Source organism: Rattus norvegicus, chromosome 12, assembly GCF_036323735.1.
Source record: "Rattus norvegicus strain BN/NHsdMcwi chromosome 12, GRCr8, whole genome shotgun sequence".
NCBI classification, from domain to species: Eukaryota; Metazoa; Chordata; class Mammalia; order Rodentia; family Muridae; genus Rattus; species Rattus norvegicus.
In genome coordinates, this window is record NC_086030.1 from 20,599,008 (window position 1) to 20,624,354 (window position 25,347).

The 25,347-nt window shown below is 49.3% G+C and overlaps 2 protein-coding genes across 3 annotated transcripts in view; one reads left to right on the plus strand and one right to left on the minus strand.

Annotated features, from left to right (window-relative positions):
• Positions 1–7,593, minus strand: part of Dnaaf5 (dynein, axonemal, assembly factor 5) — a 39,119-nt gene extending 31,526 nt beyond the window's left edge. Inside the window, exons 1-4 of one of the 2 annotated variants that reach the window (NM_001134857.1) lie at positions 6,891–7,473; positions 6,025–6,209; positions 4,690–4,814; positions 4,098–4,216 (exon numbers count right to left, since the gene is read on the minus strand). In NM_001134857.1, coding sequence (NP_001128329.1) covers positions 4,098–4,216; positions 4,690–4,814; positions 6,025–6,209; positions 6,891–7,473 — 1,012 coding nt within the window. Of the gene's footprint in view, positions 1–4,097; positions 4,217–4,689; positions 4,815–6,024; positions 6,210–6,890 lie in introns of both variants that reach the window. The other variant, XM_039089394.2, reaches the window with a different exon arrangement.
• The window catches only part of Prkar1b (protein kinase cAMP-dependent type I regulatory subunit beta), a 132,701-nt gene continuing 114,412 nt past the window's right edge, over positions 7,059–25,347 (plus strand). The window contains exon 1 of the mRNA XM_039089117.2: positions 7,059–7,191. The gene's annotated coding sequence lies outside the window, so the exon portion shown is untranslated. The remainder of the gene's footprint in view (positions 7,192–25,347) is intronic.

The window sequence follows — 25,347 nt, forward strand, 5'->3', positions numbered from 1 at the left end:
TCTATACATTTCTTTGACATGATAACGACAACATGGTGGCAGACAAAAAGGCAGAAAAAGAGCTTAAGTAGGCCATGTCTACAAGAGCCCGTAGAGATGTGAGAGACAATAGAGCCTTCAGTAGAGCAGCTATGGACATCTGCAAAGCCAGACACCATGGCAACAGGCAGCCATCCACATAGCTGCCAAAAACCAATGGAAAAGGTGAGGCCATGTCAGGTCCACTGATGCAAAGGGGATTCCACCTGGAGGGATTGGGGAGGAAGAAAGATTAAAGCTGGCGCAGAGGTCAAAGTTCACAGTTTTGGAGGGTCAGAGATGCTGGGGTTCTGGAAGCAGGGTATCCGACTTCTGTGGAATGGTTCCCTTCCTCTCCTGGCATCTCACTCTTGTCTATAAGGCCTGCTCTGTACCCTAAGACAGAATGACCTGCCCTTGAGAAGAGGAAAAAGCTTCCGCGGTGCCAGCCAGCTGTTCCTCTCTCTTCCACTCTTATGTGAGTTTGTGTCCTGAATACCCTTATGGAATGTTGGCAGGGCAGACAGATAGATGGGCACAGTGATACACATTCAAATGGAACTCTACTCATCCCCACACCAGCTTTTGTGCTTTGTTTTTACAAAAAAGAAAGAAAAAACGGCCCTGTGCACTGCTGTGCCTGCAGCACTCGAGCATGACCAGCAAACAATTCCAGGAGAAAGGCGTTTCAAAGGAAAGCTGCTGCCGCCACCACCACTAAGAGACTTGGAACGTGCTGTCACCAGAGCTGGGAAAATGGCGGTGCGCAGGAACTTGAGGATGCTTTATTCAGTAGGAACTGATTTGGAGGCAATGAACTGCAGCCTTCCTGGCTGCCCAACTCAGCACTTCCTTATAAAATGGCGACGCGAGGCCACAAGGCGCACTTGGCTCGGTAGGTACAGGCTCTGCCATGCAAGCCAGGTGACCTGAGTTCAATCCCCAGGGCTCTCGTGAAGGTGGAAGGAGAGAACAACTCCACAAAGTCACAAAGTTGGCTTCTGACCTCCTGTGCTACAGCGCACAGGTGTCCACCCCAAGACGTCCACAGCCACAAAAAGGAGTAAGGTCCTTGCTCCTTTAGGTGCTGGAGAGAGGGCTCAGTGGTTAAGAGTGTTTGCTGCTCTTGCAGAGGACCTGAGTTTGGTTCCCAGCAGCCATGCTGAGGAGCTTAAAACTGCCTGTAGCTCCAGCTCCAGATGATGGCGCTCCCTTCTGGACTCTATGGGCAGTGCACTTATATACACAGATCCACACAGTTCCCCAACTGAGGAACTAAAAAGAAAGGAGGGAGGGGGCTGGAGAGATGGCTCAGTGGTTAGGAGCACTGACTGCTCTTCCAGAGGTCCTGAGTTCAATCCCCAGCAACCACATGGTGGGAATTACAACCATCTGTAATGGGATCTGATGCCCTCTTCTGGTGTGTCTGAAGACAGGGACAGTGTACTCATATAAATAAAATAAATAATTCTTTAGATAAATAAAAAATAAAAATAAGGAGCTGGAGAGACTGCTCAGCAGTAAGAGCACTCACTGCTTTTCTGGAGGACCAGATGTGGGACTTAGCACTCACATTAGGCGGCGCACGACCGTGGCCTTCACAGGCACCAAGCATGCACACGGTTCAGATACATTCATGCAGGCCAAGCACTCATACATATACAATAAAAATAAATCTTTGAGAAAATAAAGTCTTACATTTGTCTAGGCGTGTTGACATTACTACTGTTCAGTCCCAGGCAAGGGGAAGCCTGAACTTGATTAAACTGACCCCAGTGCTAGCTCAGTGTGTGGTCACTGGCCACTGTGAGTGTTGTGTGTGTGGTCACTGGCCACTGTGAGTGTTGTGTGTGTGGTCACTGGCCACTGTGAGTGTTGTGTGTGTGGTCACTGGCCACTGTGAGTGCTGGTTGGCTCAGCTGTGGTCAGGCAGTTCATGCTAGCAGACTGAAGTCCCCCTTCCGAGGCAGAAGAAAGGACATAACATCTTCACCACTCATCGGAGCTCCTTTGTCCCTGAACACTGTTTCAGTTGCCTCTTGGAGCGGAGGCAAATCAAGCCCATGTTTACCTAAGAAGCACTGAGGGTCACTGCTAGGAGCAATCTGGGGGCTAAGGTTTGACAAGAAGATGCACTGAGCCGAGCAGAGACGTCTGGCCACAGACAGCACAACTTGACACCCAGAAAGCAGAGTGGCCACAACCAGGAAAGTAACGGGTGATCCAGTGATGGGCCTACCCCCTCTCAGTGTCAGACATGTTTTTTGACCAAGTTCACAAACCCACAGCTCTAGCGGGCAGTTTTAGGGATGGAAGGCGTATTTGTACACAGCCCCTTAGTACACAGGTACCAGGACGGTATGCAGAGGCCAGGCCCAGCGGTGGGAGGGGAAACGGCAAGGATGACTAAGGTGAGGGTCTGAGTACAGGTGGTAAGATCTGATGGCCCAAAGGATGCAAAGTCACGAGAACCTGAGCTTACAATTCTAGCACTGAAGAAACTTCAGGGGCCAATGACCAAATTCATCAACACCAGTGCTGAGCTGCTGGCTACTGGGACTCAAACTCTAAATCTACCCCGCTCAGCTGAAGAATGCGCTCTGAGCAGTCTGGAACCAGAACCACTGAGATGCCTGGCACGACTGCCAGAAACAAGCCTTTGCCCATAACCTAGATCCAAAGAAAGACTTCCAGAGTTTGAGCATGGGAAGCCGGTCAGTGCAGACAAAGAGCTGACGAGTCCGTCCCCACCCCCCACCCCCAAGTCCCTACACTCAAGCCCTCACCTAGCACAAGCGTGATATCTATGTAAGACAGTCACTGCCTCCCACACTCTCCTTGCCTGTGGCAGCAAGATCTGTTACAGATGAGGTAGGGACTTCCTTGCACTTCAAGGCCAGTCTTCCCTGTGGACACTGCTACACTGCCTGTCAACTGTGTGGCATGACCTTGGCTGGACAGCAAGGGCAGAGCTGCTCAGCTGCTGCACAAAAACCAAGGGATTGGGATGTAGCTCAGTGGCAGACACTTGGCATTACACATGTGAGGCCCAGAGCTTGAAACTGATTCTCTCCCACACGAAAAAGATAAACACAAACAGCTTACACAACTCAGTTCTACATCTGGAAAACTGTGCTCTCAACCTAACTTATCAAATTGGAACAGACCCAGCTTACAACTGCTACTGGTACCTTTCTCAGAACTGACGTGGTTTCCTTCTGCCAGCTTCTATGGACAGGGAGGAAGCTCAGGAGCAGAGACTTTGACGTAGGGGGAGCTAATAAGAGGCCTGGAGTCAGTAACTCAGCAGAACAGAATTTAGTAGCAGCCTTAGTGTCACTGCTATGTCCACAGACCACCAGATTTCTTCTGATCCTTCCTCTGGGGCTATAAAGAAGCCACCCAGGAGCTGGCGAGGGTGGGATGGGGAGGGACAGTGCTTTTCACTGATTACATTTCTGTTCTTGCCAGGATGTAATCCTGGTTGGTTTTTGAGAGATAAGCTTGCCTGAAAAGAAGAGTAGGTCTCAACGCCCATGAGGCCAGCAGCTGGGTTGTGGGCCAAGACCCTCCTCACAGCTGAGCTTGCTAGACAGGAACAAACATGGGCTTGAGTTATGACCATGTGAGGACAAGCAGATGCCCACCGAAGACCCTGCCTCAAGTGCAGAATATACATGGAAAGTCAAATGCCATGTATCCCTGACCTGCAGGCTTAGCTGGCTCTAGGGAAAGGATGGAGCCTGCCAAGGTGCCCCTCTTGAAACTCTCAGTATTGCTGCAAAGGCCTGGCCAGCTATAGGTTCCTGCACATGCTCAGAAGGAAACTGTGGACAGCTGACAGAACATCTGGATGCTCCTGGAAGTTCTCCCCTTCTTTAAAATCGGGCCCAGAGGTGGGAAAAGATCAGGTTCTAAGAGTCAGAGGGCAGAGGCTGGCAGCACCTGGGCCTGCATGCCCAGGAACCTAGCAACCACTGGGCTCAGCAGCACCTCAGGCACCAGTGCCTTCTTCAGGGCCAAGAACAAATGCCCCTCATGGACGTCCCATCTGCTGTGCCCCCAGCAGTACCACTCACCGTGCTCAGGGTAGTTAGGAGGAGGAGGTGAAGCAAAGTCCAGCTTGTCCTTTAGATCTGCCTCATTTTCCTCCTGCCACTGCAGCCCGACCTTCTCCCAGAGGCTGGTGGCTGTCTGTCTGCAACACAGCAGGACAGGAGTGGCAGTGAGGTCTGGGTGCCAGGAGATCCCTTCCATGAAGGCCCTGACCACATCAGCCTCAGGGAAACACCTGCTGGGCTGGGGAGAAGGGTTAGGCCACAGGCATCACTTGGCAGAAGTGGCCTTCTGACCAGCTGACTACAGGGTGACAATACCAGCAGGGCCCAACTGAAATATTAAAAAGGCTCAACAGGTCTTAAGGACTGGAGACAGTTTATATGACACAGGACCACACCACACACAGGGTCTTAAAGACTGGAGACAGTTCATATGACACAGGACCACACCACACACAGGGTAAGGGGATGGGGCAGATTCTTTGGACAATTCTGGAGCAAAGAACTGCCACTGTAGTGACTGGCAACTAGGGAGAAGCTCTTGTTCCAAGTCAGCATGATCCCAGGGGGCTAGGCGACACCGCCCCGTGCACCTGCCCGGGGAGATGCTTACCGGACCTCAGGCATTTCGTCACTGAAGCTGCTGAGTAACAGTGGGGTGAGTTTGTGAAAGAAGGAGTATCGGTCACGGAGATTGAGCAGCCATCCCCCCACCACCGAGGTCACTGCCTGCCGGACCTGATGCAGGAGAGTAGAGAAGAAGCAGCTTCACTCACCAGTCCCTGGGAAAGGTGGCTCAGAGTCCTGCTGTGAGGATGTTAGTCCTGAAACAGGGCTGGGTACAGCCCCATCCCTCTGACAAATGAGAGAACCACGGCTGATCCAAAACTTCATGATACCCACTAGCTCTGTCCTGGATTCACTGTCCCCCTAGCAATCAATATATTGTGTTTGTAGTCTTCTTTGTCACCATGATACCTGGGTGTTTCCTGGGTTGTAGTAATGACAGAAGCCACCTCATATGCCACATGACACAACTCCATGAGAATTCGACAGCAAGCGAATGTGGGACAGAAACAACAGCCCTCGCCAGGGTTTGAGTAGAGGTGTGAATGAGGAACTACTGCTTACTGGTTAGGGTTTCTGTTTGGGACAGATGATCACTGGGGTGCTGGCGACAAGTTTGACAGCACTGTGGCTGTAATTCACTATGCTGTGTGTGGGGTACAGGGGATGGAATATGGTACCTCCTGCATGCTGAGCAAGTGCCCTACCTCTGAGACTAGAAACTCAATCAAGTTTCTGAGCAGGGTGAATGGGTGAATCATATGCATGTGAATTATGTGATAGAGAGGGATACAAATAAACAAGATATAAACAAGATAAGAGCTGTGCTGGGAGCCTACAGCAGGACACAGGCAGGATCCATTGCACAACCCACCTGCACAAGTGACACGACCCGGAGTGGAGGCTGACAGTCATCACTGCCACCTGCACACATCTTGTTACTGTGTGGGAGTCTGATGGTTGATAGGAATGGCCGTGAGGTGGCAGTTTTCAGTTTTTCTGCCCCTCCTTCCTACCCAACCAGGATCATGTGTCCCCCTTCACCTATTTTCTCCCTTGGGGACAGATCCTGCCTACTCTACCACCAGACCTTTCTTTGTAGGAGACATTACCATAGGCCACACCAACCTAAGATCTGAGACATGCCTGTTATCTGGGTTCTCCCTTCTTAAAGTCAGTGCTCTGCCTACATTTGGAGGGCTCCTGTCTGCCAGCCCCCTCAGAGGCTTCCAAACCCACCAGCAAGGATTACCCCACCACTCGACCTCCACCCTGTCCTTTCTCTGCAAGGTCCCAAGCATTAGCCTTGTACTGAAATTCGGATGAGCACACGAAGACACATCTACTAATCAAGTACGTGGTTGCAGAAAAATCCTATTACCTGAGGGACATCATCGAAGAGTCTTTGAGCAAAGTGGGAAAGAACATCATCCACCGAATTCCCATTGCCAAACTGGATTACAGTGCCTGTGGCTTCGATGACAGCTACCCGGACCTTCCAGTGCTGGTGGGAGATGGTCTGCATCAGGGGGCCTATGAGGGACTCCGACTGCATGTGGAAGTGCTCTGTGGGATAGGGTGACTGCTGGTTATGAGAATCGGCTGCGGGGGGGGGGGCGGGGGGGGCGGGGTGTTGGCTGTTCTGCGGCTACCACCAAACCTTCCTCTGGACTCATAAACTAGCCTCTGCTAGCCTCAACTCCCACCTTTCCTCTTAGTGGTGCTGGGAACTGCGTATGCTCCAGGCATCCCGGGGGACATGCACCCATATTTCACAAGGTTGGCTCCCTCCCGGGAGGACTTTCCAGGTGACTATCAGCACTAAGCGGAGCCTCTTATTTTTCCAAACTCTGGCATAGAAGGGAAAGCTCTGATCAAGCCGAGCTGTTAGAATGGTAGAAATAAACGAAAGGGAGATGGACAGAGGCAGCCTCCCTTCACGCAGGAAGTTAGTGGTCTGAGTCAGAGACACAGAAGACACTGGAGTAGAGAAACCTAAGTTCACAATCTTGAGTTGTCCTTTTCCACAGGAGTTCCATAACCTTTGCATAAAATGATCATGAAATGGGTATGGCACAGGTCTGCGATTGTAGCAGAAGCATCGTTAGGGTTGATGCCAGCCCGGGCTACACCGTGAGATCTTGCCTCGTGCCCCCTCCCATCTGAAATCACCATACGAAGGAACCAGCCCACTTTAGTTAAGTTTCTGGAAATCTAGGTACCTAGGGAAGGGGATCTGACACTTACCCGGAATGGCACGCGCCAGAGCGGCTGCGCACTCGCAACCCTCCCGGCGCACCGCGGCGAAGGGGTCGAGCAGCGCACCCCGCAACGCGCGCACCGCGTCGTCCAGGTGGGGCGCGAGCGCGGCGCCGCCCAGGTCCACGGCCAGGTGAAGCAGTTGCACGAGGGCAAGACGCAGCTCTTCGCAGGGTTCAGGCGGTGGCCGCGTGGATTCTGGTCGGGCAAGGCGTGCGGTGAGCGCGGGCAACAGGCGCGGCAGAGCATCGCGGGGCCGCGCGGCACGGCGAAGGCCTAAGTCCAGCAGGTGAGCAGCCAGCGCGCGGCAGCCCTCGGCTGGGTCGGTCAGAAGTCGCAGCAGGCGAGGCAGCAGCAGACGAGCCCATGGGCCCTGGAAGGCAGCGGAATCCGTTCCGGGCCGCACCGCCTCTTCCAGTGCGTGCTCCAGAGCTTCCAGCGCGCGCCGCCGCCCCAGCTTACTTTCGGTCTCCAGTCCCGGTAACAGACGACCTAGCGCGCGGGTCAGTTCCGCTGCTTCATCCGCCTCGGCGAAGCCCGCGGCCACCTCCGCCTCCGCCGGCGCCGCCATCTTGAACGCGTTGCTTGTCTCCAAGGGAACCGGCGCTAGTACGATGGTCGTAGCACGCTTTACGGCAAGACTTCCGGCTGACTCGGTTGCTCGAGGCAGCGTGTGCGCGTCTTAGGAGTGGTGCTGGGGGAGGGGTAGGGAGTAAGGGGTAAAGGGCGGGACCAGGGGAAGTGGGCGGACAAAGGGCTTAGAGGGCGGAGTAGCGGGCAGGGGGACGAGAGAGGGGGCGAAGAGAAAGTGTTATTGGCTGAGTCTAGGAGTCGAGGGTGGGGCGAGAACCTCGAGGGCGAGGCAGGAGGCAGCAAGCTCCTCAAGGGCCTTGGGTAGTGGGCGGTACGAGGGGGTGGTAGGCGGGACACAGGCCTCTTGGGTAGAGGCTTAGTGTGAAGAGTGGGGAATAACGTGTAATGGGAGGGAAAAGAACCAAATGGGCGGGGCGTGGACTTTGGGAGCGTTGCAGGAGGTGGCAGGCGGAGCGTTGTCTTTTGTAGGCAGGGCGAAGAATAAGGGATTACGGGAAGGGGGCGGGGCAAGGGGTAGTGGATTTGGTAGGGGGTAGGTGGGCGGGACATGAGCCGCGCAGCTGGCGGACAAGGTTCAGTAGGTGGGGTACAGGTTCAGTAGGTGGGGTACAGGTTTGGGGAAGGAACATAAAGCTCAAGGGAAGGGGTGGGGGGGGGTCTGAGTAGGGTGAAACTTGAGGAATGAGGGGCCTGAGACAAGTACTGATAGGTGGGACGCAGGCCTTGGGGCGTGGCAAATGGCTGGGGGCGGGGTCAAGGGTGGGGCTGGCCAGTTCCTGAGTCTGGAACTTGGCCAGAGTGGCTCTCCTCCTGCTTGCTTGCACCTTCAGGTTCCTTTCCTCAGGGACAGCTTAAATGAGATTCTTTCGAATAGGTGATCCTTACTCAGAGGTCATGGAGAAGGCAGGTGCGGATATGCCACACGGGTCCTACCTCAGTTTAGACATGCATTATCCTCGATGGCTGGAAGTGTTTTAGAGGGACAGAGATGGTATTGCCAGTGGTCAGGGCCCCTGCTGGGCACTTCCTAGTCCTGGTGCTGAGCCTGACTCAGTGCTTCATGACTTTTCCAGGAAGCAGAATAGGGTGTGGGTGCTTCCAGACCTGGGCATCCAGACACATCACATCTGAGAACAGGCCTGTGATGTTAGGAGTTGGGTTTTATGACAAATTTGACCCTTTTGTTTTGTTCTTGACATTAGTTTTGTGGAAAATTGGTGTTCCACAGGTGACCTCTAGGAGTTTTGAGTGTGGCGGGGAAGCTCTAGGGAACCATGTTAAATGGCTCAGGATAACAAAAGAGTTGTAAAGAGAGGTGATTGGCTGAGCAAAGGCCTGGCATTAATGGTGTCTGGGACTGTGCCTCCAAAGTCATAGGCTTAAAGTCTTAAGCCTGGTACATCGGAGTGTGATTGTTTGGAGACAGGACCTTTGCAGATGTCAAGATTGAGACATTGGGGCTAGCTGCTATCCTCATAAGGGTAAATGGGCGTAGATGTGCAAGCCACGAGAAGGCTTTGTAAATGTTAGGTGGGCAGACATCAAGCCCAGAGAAGCAGCCCTCCCAACTTCATCTCAGACTCTAGCATCCCGGTATGTGAGGTTTAGGGTCCGCCTTGAAAGCCGAAGCTTATGGTGCTTGTCTGTGGTCAGGGGAGTTCTGAGGGGAATGAGAAAAATAGAAGTGTTTTGTAAGGAGCAAGGGAATGTGCAGGACAGCTAGAATGGCCTTTGTCTCAACGCAGGGAGCCAAGGAAGATGCTTTAAGCGGAGCACCGAGGCTAAGTCTGCACTTTTGAGGGTGATTATGGTTGCTGTAAAGACTGAGGTGGGCCAGCAGGAATGGCCTGTAGGTCTTATGAGCGGTAATGAGTTCACCTTTCCCATTCCTTCCATCTAAATACCCCACGAGTAACAGCCAGTAGGAAAAGGACTTGAGAGTTGAAATATATACATTGGCCTGGAACTCAGAACTGGAGCTGTGTCCCCGAGTTTCCTTTTTCACTGATTTCTGAGCCAGGGCTCCAGAGAGGTCAACACAAGATGGTCAACAGATACAGACAAGTCTTCTGGAAAAACCCTTCTCTCTGGCCAATGGCAAGAGGGACCTAGAGCAGTGCCCAACAGAGACCTTGAACAATGCTCCAGTCCCAGTCCACAGTCTGTCCCCAGAACAGTGTCAGAGCACCTCTAGCTTCATCTGACCCTGCCTGCACTTGGGGGTGCCAGTGGGGACCACATAGGTAGTGTTGTGAAGCTGCCTGTCAGCGTGGAAAGCCATATACATTCTTCTCATCCTCAGTAGGGTGGACCACAGGGATACACCATCATAACCCCACAGATGACATCAGCAAGGACTGAGTAGCCCCACAAGTACCAGAGAATCAAGCAGACCAGGAGAGCAAGGGGAGGATTCCAAAGACAAAGCCACCATTGGAACAAGAGCTACAGAGGCAGGCCAGATTGTACATGTGACATATATCCACACACTGGCATTAGCAGCTCGCTGCCTGCTAACGTAGAAGATTTAAATAGAAGCTGGAGTCTCCAAACAGAGTAACCCAAATGTCCGGCGTACATTCCAAGAACATTGACAATGTGAATGTAAAAAGGCTGCTCACTGAAATGGATGCCAAAAGGAGCCATCTGCCAAAGACTCGTCGACAACCATGAAAATTGCTTTCAGAAGTAATTAGAAGAAAAAGTGATTACAAACTCATTTAAAATTGAAAAGAATTAAGTTAGCAAAGAAAAAGAAATTGTAAAGTGCCAAGTGGAGATTATAGAATTTGAGAAAGCCAGAATAACACTGTCCATCATTAGAAGGATACAGTGGTAGACTAGAGATGATGGAGTGCTAGAACTTTCTTGGAACTGAAGAACAAAGAAAAATAGTATAAAGTGTGAGCCTAAGCCAAGTTTGGTGGAATATGCCTGAAATTGCAGCACTGAGGAGGCCGAGGCAAAGGATGGAAGGTTCTGGGCTGAACATACATCCTGTCTCAAATAAAAATAAAACTCCTAAGTCTCAGAACTTTGTGGGATGATTCCTAGTTCATCTGCACTCCAGAACACTGAGGCAGAGTTGTGGAGCTAAAAGAAGTAATGGCTGTAAATACCCACAAGTCAAAGACTATGCAGATGCGAGAGGCTGAGTAAGCTTTGATATAGTCAATCTGCCAGAACCCCATACCAAGGTACATCATAATTAACCTTTTTATTTCTCTGTTATCTATTCTGCCATTGGTGCGCATGTAATACACACACACATACACCCAGAGACAGACAGAGACAGACACACACACACACATATACCCAGAGAGAGAGACAGACAGACACACACACACACATACACCTAGAGAGAGACAGACAGACAGACAGACACACACACACACACACAGAGAGAGACAGAGACAGAGAGAGACAGAGAGACAGGCAGACAGAGAGACAGAGACTGACTCACTCAGTAGGCAAAGTTCCCATTGGCCCTGAACTTAGAGGACTGCCTGCCTTCCTGAGTGCTGGGATTAAAGGCATGCACCAGTACACCTGACCTTATCTATGTTTTTGAAGCAGGGTCTTACACCATGGACTGTCCTTGAGTTTGAGCCAGTTCTGTTCAGTTTCCCAAGTGCTAGGATTACGGACGTGAACCATCACACCTGGCTTTAGTTAAACATTTGGCAACCCAAGTAAAGCAAAACCTTGCCTGTCAATGAGAAATGACACGTTGCAGGTAGGAGAGAGGCAATCTCAACCAGATCTGGCTGCTTCTCTGGGGCTTCAGGAGCCAGAAGGAAGGACACAGGATTCTTCAGACTTGTGAAGAAAACTGTTAACTGTGAATTCTGTCAAGCAAAATATCCTTCAGGAATGAAGGGGGAATCAGGCATTCTCAGGGAAAAAGGCAAACCAGTATTGCTAACAGAACTACCTGCAAGGGGTGTCTAAGGGAACTTCTCTAAGCCCAGGGGAACCAATCAAGAGAAAACTGATTGTCAGACAGCTGGAGAGCATGGTGGAATGGCTAATGAGTAGCTGCTGGCCATGTGGCAGAGTATAATGAGTGCTTCCCAGCTCCATGTACTGAAATTTAATCCCTACTGTGTTGTACAAAGAGGCGGGATGGTAATGCAGTTGTGACAGAGTTAGAGCCCAGGAAAGTAATGGGCTTAAATAAGGTCACCAGGGAGGAGTCCCCATGACTGAACCCTGGTGACTTCACGAGAAAAAGTGTATTAGTCACTTGTCTGTTGCTATGATAAAACACCATGACCAAGGCAACTGTCTTAGGGTTTCCATTGCTGTGAAGAGACACCATGACCACAGTGACCCTAATAAAAGACAATATTTAATGGGATCTGGCTTACAGTTTTAGAGGTTCAGTCCATTGTCATTCATGACAAGAAGCATGGCTGCATACAGGCAGACATGGTGCTGGAGGACTGGAGAGTTGTCCATTTTGACCCACAGGCAGCATAAGGGGTCAGTGTGCCACACTGGGCGGAGCTTGAGCATAGGAGACCTCAAAGCCATAGTGACACACTTCCTCCAACTAGGCCACACCTCCTAACAATGCCACTCCCTATGGGCTAAGTGTTCAAACACATGAGTCTATAGGAGCCGTACCTATTCAAACCACCACAGCGACTTACAGAAGGAAGAATTTATTTTGGCTTATGGTTCCAGAGGGATGAGTCCATCATGGTGAGGAGGCATAGCCACAAATAGCTGGGGTGATATCAGGAGCAGGGAGCGGAGAGCCCATGTCCCCAACTACAGTCAGTTAGAGAGCAAACTGGAAGCAGGCCACAACTTTTAGCTCTCTAATCCAGCCTCCCCTTACCCTGCCCCAAGCATAAGGCCATCTCTCTAAATGTACTACTCAAATACCATCGACAACCAGAGGACCATGTGTTCAAACACCAGACCCTATTCGGGGACATCTTCACTTATGCTACCACATTTCACTTCTATCCACAAGCCCCATGGCCACATCCTAAAGCAAAATGCATTTAGTTCAACTCACACGTCCCCGTAGTTTTCTATAGTTTCGATGCTTTCAAAAGCCCAAAGCCACTTCTGGCAATCGTAAACAAAAAGGCAAATCACACACTTCCAACATATACATAGAATATACATTACCATTCCAAAGGGAAGGGTATGGGACAAAGTCGGGAAATACTGGACCAAAGCAGTATTTGGAAACCCAGTAGGGCAAACACCAACTCCTACAGCTCCACATCTGGGGTCAAAGGGCTCAGATGGCTCTTCCCCTCCAACCTTGCTGCCTCTCTCTTGGGCTACTTCCATTCCCTTTCTCTGTCTCTCTCTGACAGACCATGGCTCTGGCATCTCCAGTGTCTTAGGGTCTCCAATCCAGGTTTCATCGTTGCAGCTTCACCTCGTAGTCTCTGGGGCCTTCCCACAGGGACTTCCCTACCACTTACTGCCTAGCCTCAGTGGCTCGCTTAGACCACAGAGGAAGAATCCATAGGCTTGCTTTTTTTTTTTTTATTATTCTTTTTTTTTTTAATTCTTTTTTTTTTAATTTTTTTTTAATTTTTTTTTTTCGGAGCTAGGGACCGAACCCAGGGCCTTGTGCTTGCTAGGCAAATGCTCTACCACTGAGCTAAATCCCCAACCCCGAATCCATAGGCTTTTAGTCTTACATTCTCCATGTGTCTGAAGTCAGCGCCTCCTGGAGGACACTGCCAAGTGCTTGGAATGAACTCTGTCCTTGAATCCTATTTGCCATGGCTCTTGTTTGTTACTTAAAGAAGAAAAACGTATGTATGGGGGCTTTGCCTGCGTGCACATTTGTGTGCCACAAGTGTGCCCGGTTCTCTGGGAGGCCAGAGGAGGGCATTGCATCCTCTAAAGGTGATTGCAAGTCGCTACGTAGGTGATAGGATTTGAACCCAGTTTCTTTGGAAGAGCAACTGATACTTTTAACCACCGAGCCATTTCTCCAGCCCCTGTTATTGCTTTCTAGGAGTAGAAAACTTAAGCTTTTTGCTTTCACAACTGAAAGCTTAAGTGGGTGGGGTCATCCCCCAAGTGCACCCTTCCCTGTGTTTTAAGTGTGGATCAGGCCTCTCCCTAATGGTGCTTCTCTCCTTCTGACATAGGCTCCGTCTGTAACACTAAACCTCCTAATGGTCTTTTTCTGTTCCAAGCCATACATTATGTATGTCTTTCTGCCTCACTCATTTTTCACTGTAGACATGCCTAAGTGTTACCAGTAACAATCACACTGCAGATTTGGTGTTGTGCCATCTTAAAAATGTGCTCTGCCAAAGAAAGTAGTCCATTCTCTTTGAAATGTATCCTTGAGCTGGGCCTCCATAGTTCGATTTACTCTCAGCCTCCTACTCTACCTCTGCAAACAGCACCACCAGCTGGGGACGGGATATTCATAGGACCAGCCTATGGGGGACATTTTCCTCACTTAAATCACCACAAGAGGCAAACACACACACACACACACACACACACACACACACACACACACACACATGCATACATAGACTGTTCGAATTGCTGTGACCAAATACTTGGCAGGAACAGCTTATAGGGAAAAGGGTTGATTTTGGCTCATGGGCTCACAGAGATTTGGGGCTACACATGCTTGGTTCCATGGACTTAGAAAGACCATCATTGGCAACAAGGATATATGGCAGAGGGAACCGGTCACCTTTTTTGTCAAATAGATAGCAGAGTCAGAAGGAAAGAGAGGTCTAAGGACCTATGCCCCTACTGATGTCCTACTTTGGTTCCCCATCCTAGTTTTCAGAACGTCCCATGATAGTACCTAACCAGCTGGGGACCAAATGTGCCAACAGGAGGCTGTGAGAGATACTGCGTATCCCGGACCATAACAGCGGCACTCGCTTTGTATTGTCAAGCGATGTTGATGCAACCTCAGGATTCTGCTGACCAGAAGGCCATCTGATACAGCGTCTTGGCCTTCAGCCTCTGGATTCATAAACCAAGCTATTCATTACAGACTTCACTCAAATGTGTTTCTGTCAGTGACAGCAGACCTACATCCCAGCTTCATGTGATTGCTTCATTATTGATAGTTGAAGCAAAAAGATGTGTAAAAGGATAAGACTGGGGCTGGAGAGATGGCTCAGTGGTTAAGAGCACTGACTGCTCTTCCTGAGGTCCTGAGTTCAAATCCCAGCAACCACATGGTGGCTCACAACCATCTGTAATGAGATCCAATGCCCTCTTCTGGTGTGTCTGAAGATAGCTACAGTGTACTTATATATAATAAATAAAATCTTAAAAAAAATAAAAAAAAAGGATAAGACTAATAGCCCTTGGTAAATTTGATTGAAATACACCATGTAGATGTGTGAAATATGAAATGTATATTATATGCTAATAAAACATTTAAATGTTTAAATTACATTTCGTGTGTGAGTGTGTGTTTGTGTGCGTGTGTGTGGACACACAAGCATGTGTAGAAGTCCAAGGGCAACTTGCAGGACTGACTTCTCTCACATGGGTCACAGAATGAACTCAGGCCCATCTAAGTTGGTATTAGTGCCTTTACTGCTGAGCCATCTCACTGCCCCAAAACATTAAAGAAGTATTTAACACGGAGTAGCTGTTGTTCCTGTAGAGAGTAGTATAGTTATATTTAAAGGAAAGTTAAGTCTTATGCTTTCCATGCCACACATGGGCAAACACACTGGTAGGCAGCTCTGTCACTCCTGGATGCAGTACTGTGTAGAGCGGCCTGTTAGGCCACTGTTAGGACAGGACTGAATGTGGCGATCGGCCCACAGACATTATAAAGTAGAACCCTAGAAAGTGCTGGCTGTGTGCTCTTCTGCTCCACACGGAACCTAGAAATGTGAGAGCACAGCGGGCCACGGGCAAATAGGGAAAGGAAACTGACCATGAGTGGAGCTTGTGGGGTGGAGCAGTGAGGAGTGCTCGTCACACAGGACGGATCCCAAACCCACATGGAAGGCTAGGTGTGTGCTGTGCATCTGTAACCCCAGGGGTGAAAATGGAAGGTGGAGATAGGAGAGTCAGTCATCAACTCAGGAAACAGCTACAGCACCGCATGGAAACAGAAACCAGAGAGACTGTGTTAACATGGTTGAAAACGAGTGACTCCTGAAAGTTCTTCTCTGATCATTGTGTGGACACACACACACGCACACACACACACGCACATGCACACACATGTACATACTAAGTAAAACTTTAAACATTGAAACACAAGAAACCAGGTGTGTTGCTGCCCACCTGTGACCCTACTGCTCAGAGGCTGAGGCAGGAGGATGGCCTTCTGTTGTGCAGTCACTCTTCTGTCCTGGGCTCTATAATGAGATTGTCTCAAAAAAAAAAAAAAAAAAAAGAAAGAAAGAAAGAAAATGAATAAAGGAGGAGAAACATAAAGAAATGGTGTTTATAATTTAAAAGCTCCTCATAGTGTAGATTGTTCCCCAGACATATTTCTTAAAAAAGATCTATTTTGTATGTCTGTTCCGTGCATGTTCAGTGCCCTTGAGGCCAGAAGAGAGTATCTGATCCCCTGAATAAGAGCGTTTCGGGTGGTTGTGGGTTGCCATGTATGTGCTGGGAACTAAACTCAGGACTGTACAAGAGCAGCCAGTTCTCTTAACCACTGAGCCATCAGCCTGGCCCTGGTGGTTTTGCTGACACAAAATTCACACACTTAATGAGCAACTATAGTGTTTCAAGAAAGCTAGAAGGGGATGCTTCCCAATTCATCTCATGAGGGCAGCCTTATGCCTGTGATCTCACAGGACAAGTTCTGATAGGCTGTTTAATGGAGTCCAGATGCCAGAATCCTAAAGAAAACACTGACGAGTCAATTGAGAAGTAATTATTTTTTATCTTATTTTATTATTTTTTATCTCATTTATTCATTTTTGGTTTTTCAAGTCAGGGTTTCTCTGTGTAGCCCTGTCTATTCTAGAACTTGCTCTGCAGACCAGGCTGACCTCAAACTCAGAGATCCACCTGCTTCTGCTCCCCTAGTGCTGAGATTAAAGGTGTGTACCACCACCGCCTGGCAATATAATGAATATTTTTTTTTAAAAAAGGTTAAGACAATCAAATTGAGCTGATACTAATGCAAGTTAATAAAAATAATTCAGGGTTGGGAATGTGGCTCAGTTAGTAGCGTGCTTGCCTAGTATTCACGAAATCCTGGGTTCCATCCCCAGCACTATTTAAACCAGGAACGCTGGTGCATACCTGTAACCCCAGCACTCAGGAGGATTGGGGGTTCCAGGTCATCTTCAGCAGCATACAAGGTTTAAAACCGTAAGATCCCATAGATGTTTGCAGCATTTGGCGATATTGACATGGATAAACCTTCAGTTAATTAGAAACAGAAGGGAACCACATAGGTCAGATCTATAAAAGTCTTGGAAGTATATTTGCCAAAGTAGCCAGCAACAGTTTCCCCTGCGTGTAAACCTGCTGTGGGGTCTGGGCTGGGTTCCACACATGCCAGTGGAAAGTGGTGGAAGGAATATGGCTGGCCGTTTGTAGCCCTTGAGTTGAAGAGATCGGGCAGCCGCTTCACACCCATCAGGACAGGTGCACCAAAGCTCCAAGAAACAACGTTACATGGAAGATACCTTCTCGCTGGGACTCTCTGGTACCGGGGCAGCCTGGTGAATCTGCTCCAAGCCTTTTTCTTTTTCTTTTTTTCTTTTTTTCCGAGCTGGGGACCGAACCCAGGGCCTTGCGCTTCCTAGGCAAGCGCTCTACCACTGAGCTAAATCCCCAACCCCTACTCCAAGCCTTTTACTCTGCAGTTCAAACCAGCATCCTCTTTGGAGGAGGGAGCTAGGGAGCTGAGGAAGGATCTTCCTGCCCTGGTCCTCTTCTGGGGCTGATATGTGCACAACCATCTTTTGTTTGCTTGATTTGATCTTAGGAGATGGAACCTAGGGTCTCCCAAGCTGCTTTAGCGCTCTGTCATGGCTGCATGGCCACCCCTCACCCACGTTCTCAGTAGCATTATTCCCAAATGGCCTAAAGATGAAAGGACCTAGATGTCTGTCGCTGGTAAAAAGACATATGTGGCCTGACACACAGGAATATGAGTCAACCTTAGGAAGCGATGGCTCACCATCTCATAGAAGGGTAAGGCTGTGAATCTGCTTACAGAAAGCAAACAGCATGGAGGACTTGGGGCTGTGCACCTGAGTTGCCATGCATGATCCACTGTGGGACAGATGAGCCATCTGAGGAAGGGATGGCGGAGTGAGAAGGGGGAGGACAGGTTCGTCTGTCCCTCAGCTCCCATAGAACAGCCCTGTGGAGGAAGACAAATGTTTCCCTCCCACTTCTGATGTGGTCTTAATGACCTCACAGCCTCTAGCATGTAGGAGTTGACATCTTTATGGGTTATATCTTTCTTCTTTTTTAAATGTGTGAGTGTGAGTGAGTGTGTGTGTGTGTGTGTGTGTGTGTGTGTGTGTGTTGGCATAGCACATGTACGATGTTCAGAGGACAACTGTTGGGACTTGGTTCAAATTCAAATCATCAGGCTTGGAAGCAAGCAGTTTTAGCCACTGAACTGTCATCACACCAGCCCTACACTGGCTTCTATCTTAACGTAAATATGGAACTCTTAAATTATGTTCAAGCCAAAAGAGAGCAAGGCCATCTAAATTCATTCTGCTTAACTTCCTGCATTGCATATATTTAAAAGTCCCTCAAAAAACAAGGAAAGGGGATTTTCAAGTGCCTTCCAAGAAGTATGTCTTCTTAATCAGTAAACAGATTTTGGCAAAATTAACTCCGGGTCATTCATTATTGTTTCACTTGACGTGCATCTATTGGGTTCTGGGAGACACTTTCCAGATGTTCGTCTAACATTGAGTAAAAGATGGGTGTCTTCATTAGGGGTTTCAATGCTGTGCAGAGACACCATAACCATAGCAACTCTTACAAAGGAAAGCATTTAATTGGGACTGGCTTACAGGTTCAGAGGTCTAGTCCATTGTCATAATGGCAGGAAGCAGGGCTACCACACAGGCAAACATGGTGTTCGAGAAGTAGCTGAGAGTTCTACATCTGGATTGACAGACAGCAGGAAGAGAGTGTGGGAACCGAGCTTGGCTTGAGCATTTGAAACCTCAAAGCCTACTCACAGTGACACACTTCCTCCAACAAGGCCACACCTACTCCACCACCTCCTAGTAGTGCCACTCCCTATAAAGCCTGTGGGGGCCATTTTCATTCGAACCTCCACAGAGTCAAAGGAGGTGCTGCTTGCCATGGGGAGTTTCCTGCCCAGGGTCCAGGGATAGTGTCGTACAGACCACTGTCGTCTGGCTTTGACATAGCTCTTGTGTTCTCCATCTGTCAGCAGCATGATTGCCAGGAGGATTGCACAAGACTAGATCCTCAACTTCCAGGCCTGAGGCAGGGAGGGAGGGGCTCAGGAGGCCCCACTTCTGTGAGGGTTTTTAGACAGTCAATGATTGCTACGGGGTGAGGCTTGTGAGGCCCCACCCCTGCCCCTTCTGAGGACTTGTAAGCAGCCATGGGTCTGCTGAAGGCAGTTATGTACTGTCCTCCTCTCTGAGGACATAATGGTGATGGGGTTGTGACTTCTGAGTTGCCCAAGGTCCTGTAATCCCAGTTAAAACAACTGAGTTGCTGAAGTAGACTCAGATGGGATAGTTTGGTCTGTCTGCCCATTGGTGTCCTCTCTGGAATGGATAGACAGACATATATATATATATATATATATATATATATATATATATATACACATATATATATGTATATATGTATATATATACATATATATATATATATATTCATTTCCCTGGGAAAAGCCATCTAACAGATGACAATGGGAAGAGAGACAGGATCAATGGGGACAGGGCAGGCTCTGCCTGGTGGAAGGACCACCTGGGATTGGAGAGTGGGGAAAGAACGAGGTCTGTGGCTGCTGCCCAGGGTGAAGATTTACGCTTGGGCTAAAGCACACGAGCAAGCGACGTATAGCTGAGTTGTTTCACGGGTAGCTGGACTGAAGGAGGGAAGCTGCCACGGGGCTGGCGGGCTCTGGTGCCAATCCTGAACAGATGGATTCCTCCATCACAGAGACTGGCAGATGACCAAGGCTGCAGGGGAAGGCATATGCATGGTCGGGGGCAAAATGCTCCTGAAGTAGGTGGTGGTTATGTAACGTTGCTGTTTAATGAATCACCCATCCCAAAACGCCGAAGCTCACACAGAAAGAAAAAGGGGGAAAAAAAAGAGATGGCTTTGTTTTAATTCATGCAGAATCGCTTCATCTTTTTAACAGCCACATAATGTCATACCATCACCCCGTGAGCTCTTCCTTGTGGTTATCTAGCCCCTACCCAGTGTTTCTGGCCTCATGCATTTTTACAAAGAAGGCAATGTGAATGCCTAAACAGCTGTGTTGGCTTATGTGCAAAAGGATGCAGGACTGCATAGACCATCAGCACTCGTGAGGATTAGTCAATGGCGGACCACTACAGAAGGCAAGCTTTGCATTCATAATTTAAAGATGTTTATAAGTCGATCTCCAGAGAGGCGTCAAGTATGAAGCCCTGTGTACCCTCCCTGTCAAACCTTATCATCAGGTTCTTGCATGCCATGGTGCGCCTGTGTGACTCAGAGGGCAATTTGCAAGGGTAGGCTCTCTCCTTCCACAGGGGTCCCAAAGATCAAACTCAAATGATCAGGGTTGGTGGCAAGTGCCTTTACTTGCTGGGACATCTTCTCACCAGGCCCATGTCTGTACTGTACTGTTTGTTTGTTGGTTTGGTTTGGTTTGATATCATTGTTTTTTGGAGATACGGTTTCTCTGTGTAGCCCTGGCTGTCCTGGAACTCACTATAGACCAGGCTGACCTTCAACTCTGCCTCCCAAAGAAGCAGAGATCAAAGGTGTGCACCGCCACTGCCTGGCATATTTCTGTGACATACATGTGCTCACATAAGCACACATACAAGAAATATTTAAAGTGAAAAAAATTGTTTTAAAAAAAAGGTGGGGCTGGAGAGATGGCTCAATGGTGAAGAGCTCTTCCTGAGGACCCATCGCCACACCAATGCCACCACCACACAACAAGCCACGTTCCCACAGATGCTCTGAGGGAGCAGACAGAAGTACTGACTTCTGGCACCTGCTGGTTTCCAGCCAGGCTAAGACACTAGCGCCAGCCTTAAGACGAGACCCTGCCTCTGAGGGAATGGGCTCTAAAAAGATGTGAATTTACCCCTGATGGCTTCTTCTGGTTTCTGTTCATGTCCCTGCATCTGTTTGCCAAGTGCTGGGATTAAAGGTGTGTGCAACTGCCCAACTTTTTGTTGTTGTTATGCACATTCTGGAGACTGAACTCAGGTCTTTATGCTTGCAAAGCAATCACTTTACCCACTGATCTATCTTCCCAGCCTGTTTTAAAACTAGCATTTTTCCTCAATAGGTTAAAAATGGGTCTCTGCACATACTGCCCTTGCAGAGGACTTGAACTCCCCAGTACCCACGTCAGGAAGCTCATAACTGTCTATTAACTCCAGATCCAGGGGATATGGCCTCTATGGACACTGCACACATATGCACACACGTTCTCTCTCTCTCTCTCTCTCTCTCTCTCTCTCTCTCTCTCTCTCACACACACACACACACACACACACACACACACACACACACAGCACTCTCCCCCCCACACACACACGCAATTTTAAAATACAATAAAATACTTTTTACAAATGGTGTCTCTGCAGGATTTACTTAGATTTAATTTAATATCTAGGAAGCTTAAAGATCACCCCATTGTGATGACTAGTATATATATAAGTACATATAATCTTTCTTCTCCTTTCCTTCTCCCTCTCGTCCTCCCCCTCCCCTTCCTCCTCCTTCCTCCTTCCTCCTCTTGATACAAGCAGCACCAGACCAATGCTATAGAGAGAACATCTTATATAACCCGGACTGGCCTTGAATGCCCACCCCCTGCTGTTTCTGTTTCTGTTATAGGCACAAGCCACCACGCCTAGCAACACAGTTCTTGTTTTGACTTTTAAATGTTTGGGTTTTTGTTTGTTTCTTTTAAATTATGACCTCACTCTGGTGCTCACACTGGTCTCAACCGTGTGATCCTTCTGCTCTGGGAGTGATGAGCTTACAGGTGTGTGCTACCATATTCTGACTGGACGTAATTTTTTTTTTTTTTTGAGCTGAGGACTGAACCCAGGGCCTTGCGCTTGCTAGGCAAGCATTCTACCACTGAGCTAAATCCCCAACCCAATTTTTTTAAATGCCTAAGATTTTTACTTTAATATATAAGATTACCAAGTATAAACACCTGCAGTCAATCTTGTGACTTGTTTAGATTTTTTTTATTCACTTGAATTCTATCACGGGAAGGAGGAACAGAGGAATCTCATTTACTGTTAATATAGTTTTTTAGTTGTCTTCAAATTTTATGTTGAATTCCTATACTGCTTTTATTACTGTTTTTCTTGTTTTTCAGTGCAAGAAACGGAACCCAGGTTCTTGCATATGCAAGCCATTGTTCTATCTCTGAACTACAATCCAGCACTGAAACCCAGCCCCTCACTGGGGGATTCTAGGCAGGTGCTCTACCACTGAGCCACGCCCCAAGCCCCTCACTGGGGGATTCTAGGCAGGGGCTCTACCACTGAGCCACACCCCCAGCCCCTCACTGGGGGATTCTAGGCAGGGGCTCTACCACTGAGCCACACCCCCAGCCCCTCACTGGGGGATTCTAGGCAGGTGCTCTACCACTGAGCCACGCCCTCAGCCCTTCACTGGGGGATTCTAGGCAGGGGCTCTACCACTGAGCCACACCCCAGCCCCTCACTGGGGGATTCTAGGCAGGGGCTCTACCACTGAGCCACACCCCAGCCCCTCACTGGGGGATTCTAGGCTGGTGTTATACCATACCCCCAAACATCACTGGGGGATTCTAGGCAGGCTCTATTCCCAGCATCTTTTCTTCTTTGATTCCTGCTCTGTATTGGTTCTCTATAGCTATGTAGCATATGACTACAGATTTAATGGTAGGAAGCAGCACCTATTTCATGGTGTTCGAAGGCTGATATCCAGGCACAGCTTGGCACGGTCTTCTAAAGGCCCCAATCACTGCCAGTGCAGGGTCCTCTCCAAGGTAGGATCAGGACAGGTATTTCCCCATACTTTTTGGTAATTTCACTTCCTGGCAGTTAGATCCTCCCCCGCCCTCCCGCTATCCCTAAGCACTGCCCTAGTTCCTTGCCATATGACTCTTTGCACATCAGCTCATGGCAGGTCTTGCTGGCATCTTTGACACCATTCAGGGAGATAGTCTCCCAGCCAGACTGATATCAGTATCCATGTAAGCTAGACATGGAGCACACACGGAATTGTAAACATAAAAGTTTTTTGCAACCTACTTTTTTTTTTTTTTTTTTGGTTCTTTTTTTCGGAGCTGGGGACCGAACCCAGGGCCTTGCGCTTCCTAGGTAAGCGCTCTACCACTGAGCTAAATCCCCAACCCCTTGCAACCTACTTTTAATAAACACTCAGCCTCTCCTCTAGCTCACCAGAGGTAGTGGAAGAGAAAAGTTATCAGGATATGAAGGAAGTTCTGTGAAGGCGAGCTCAGTCTTCTTTGTCGGCAATTCAGTCCCATAGCAGACCCCAAATCCGACTCGGCAGCTGCAGACCAGTCCTCTAGGCAGGCAGGGGGAGCGCACGGACCAGCAACTGTAGTTCAATCCTTAAGAAACCGAAGGCTCACTGAAGCGGTGAGAAGTTGCAGGAACCTCATGAGCAGTCCTTTGGGGGAGTTTCTCTCAATGGCTGCATCACCACAAGTGGAGCCCAACAACACCATGTAAGGCAAACCGAGACCTGGACGCTGTCGGCGAAAAATAGCCAGGCAGAGCAGAGCAAACCAGCGCTCCAGCTCCCACTGTCCGTGGGGTCATATTTATACTTCTCCGTCACATGTCCTTCACGTGTCTGCTCTAGCAAGACATCCCGTCACCTGTATGCCCAGCAGAACATTTGACATCACTGACTTTCCGAAGAAACTGGAAGTTCCCGCCTCACAGGGTCTTGTCACTTTGGCGGAGTGAAAACAAGCCTGGTGCATCCCTAGGGGAAGAACTCCAAAGCACGTACCCCTGGCGGCTAGGATTGAGTCTGGCGGCTAGGACCAATGGGGACTCGGATGGCTTTCTGTTTTGATTTTGGTTTTTGTTTTTTCAAGACAAGTGCTGGGATAACCATTGGGGTGTCTTGAAGCCTACCTCTGCAAGGCAGGATTGATGTCCAGAAATCTCCACTTTTCAGGAATCCACTTTTCAGATGAGTGCAGCCAACAGTGTGAAGTTCAAATATTGGAAAGTGCTGTGTAAGCTGAGTCTTATTTGTTCCCCTGAAAGGGGGCGGGGTTTCACCAGTTCACATTTCTGTAGAAGGGCCATACCCAACCAGGCTTGGAGCTGATCCCCCAGTGAGGGCCTGGGAGTGTTGCTCAGTAGTAGAGCCCCTGCCTAGAATCCCCCAGGGAGGTGCTGGGGGCGTGGCTCAGTGGTAGAGCCCCTGCCTAGAATCCCCCAGTGAGGGACTGGGGGCGTGGCTCAGTGGTAGAGCCTCTGTCTAGAATCCCCCAGTGAGGGGCTGGGGGCGTGGCTCAGTTGGAGAGCCCCTGCCTAGAATCCCCTAGTGAGGGGCTGGGGCGTGACTCAGTAATAGGAAACCAGATGTCTTTCCTGCCTCAGCTTGGTCTCCTTTCCAGTGGCCTCATTTGCATACCCAGCATCCCAAGTATCTGAAGAAGAATCAGGTGATTCCCCAGGCGTCTCTTCCTGGTACGGAAGCTTGGGGCAGAGATGGGGTCCCTACCCACATTGTCATCTCCAGGGCCCCATGTCATGGAGCCATGCCTTTGCAGCTTCCGCAAAGACCATGGTTTACTGAGCCATATTCCTTGCTCAACTCCACAAAACGTGTCCCCTCCCCATGGACCATGAATAAGTAAGATCGGCATCTCTGTCCTGGTGACTTTTTTCTTTGGCCTTTTACTTATTTTACATACGTTTTGGAGACAGGACCTTCCTGTGTAGCCTAGGCTCAAGTTCCTGTTTTCCAGTTTCCAGGTGCTGGGAACCTCATGCATTTTGTGGCTTGGGGCAGGGTGTGTTGGGGTGTGTGTGTCTCACTATGTAGCCATGGATGGCCTGGGATTCACTGCCCAGACCAGGTCTCCAACTCACAGAAATGCCCCTGCCTCTACCTTTCTAGTACGTAGTTAAAGGCATACTGGACTATCTCATTTTTTGAGATGGGATCCCTCACTGGTCTTGCTAAAATTCCACAAGTAGGCTAAGGTGTTGGCCAGGGAACCCTAGGCACCCACCTAGGTTCTATCCCCAGCACCACAGAAAGGGGACATGAGGCAGCCTTGGGAAGAAAGCCTCTAGAAGTTGAGCTTCCTGAAGTAGGTTACTAGCGATGCCGGGACAGAGCCAAGGATGGCAGGAGCTGCCTTCCCAGTGGGGTACAGCAGTAGCAGCAGCAGACATTGCTGTAAGGCCCAGAGACCCGGTCCCTGGTGGTTCCATAATGCCTGATGTCCAGCCCTTGACCAAGGGGTTTTTGTGACATTCTGTCATAGTCCAAGGGGACTTGCCTCTCAGGCAGTGCATTCCAGTAGAGGTCTGTCATCTGGGCGCCTTGTGATCAGAAGACTGTTCTAGAAGTTTACTGGAGAGGGTCACCCCACTTCTCCCAAGGAACGGCACACAGGGTAGTCTCTACAGGGAACCTCAGAAAACAGAGAGCTCCC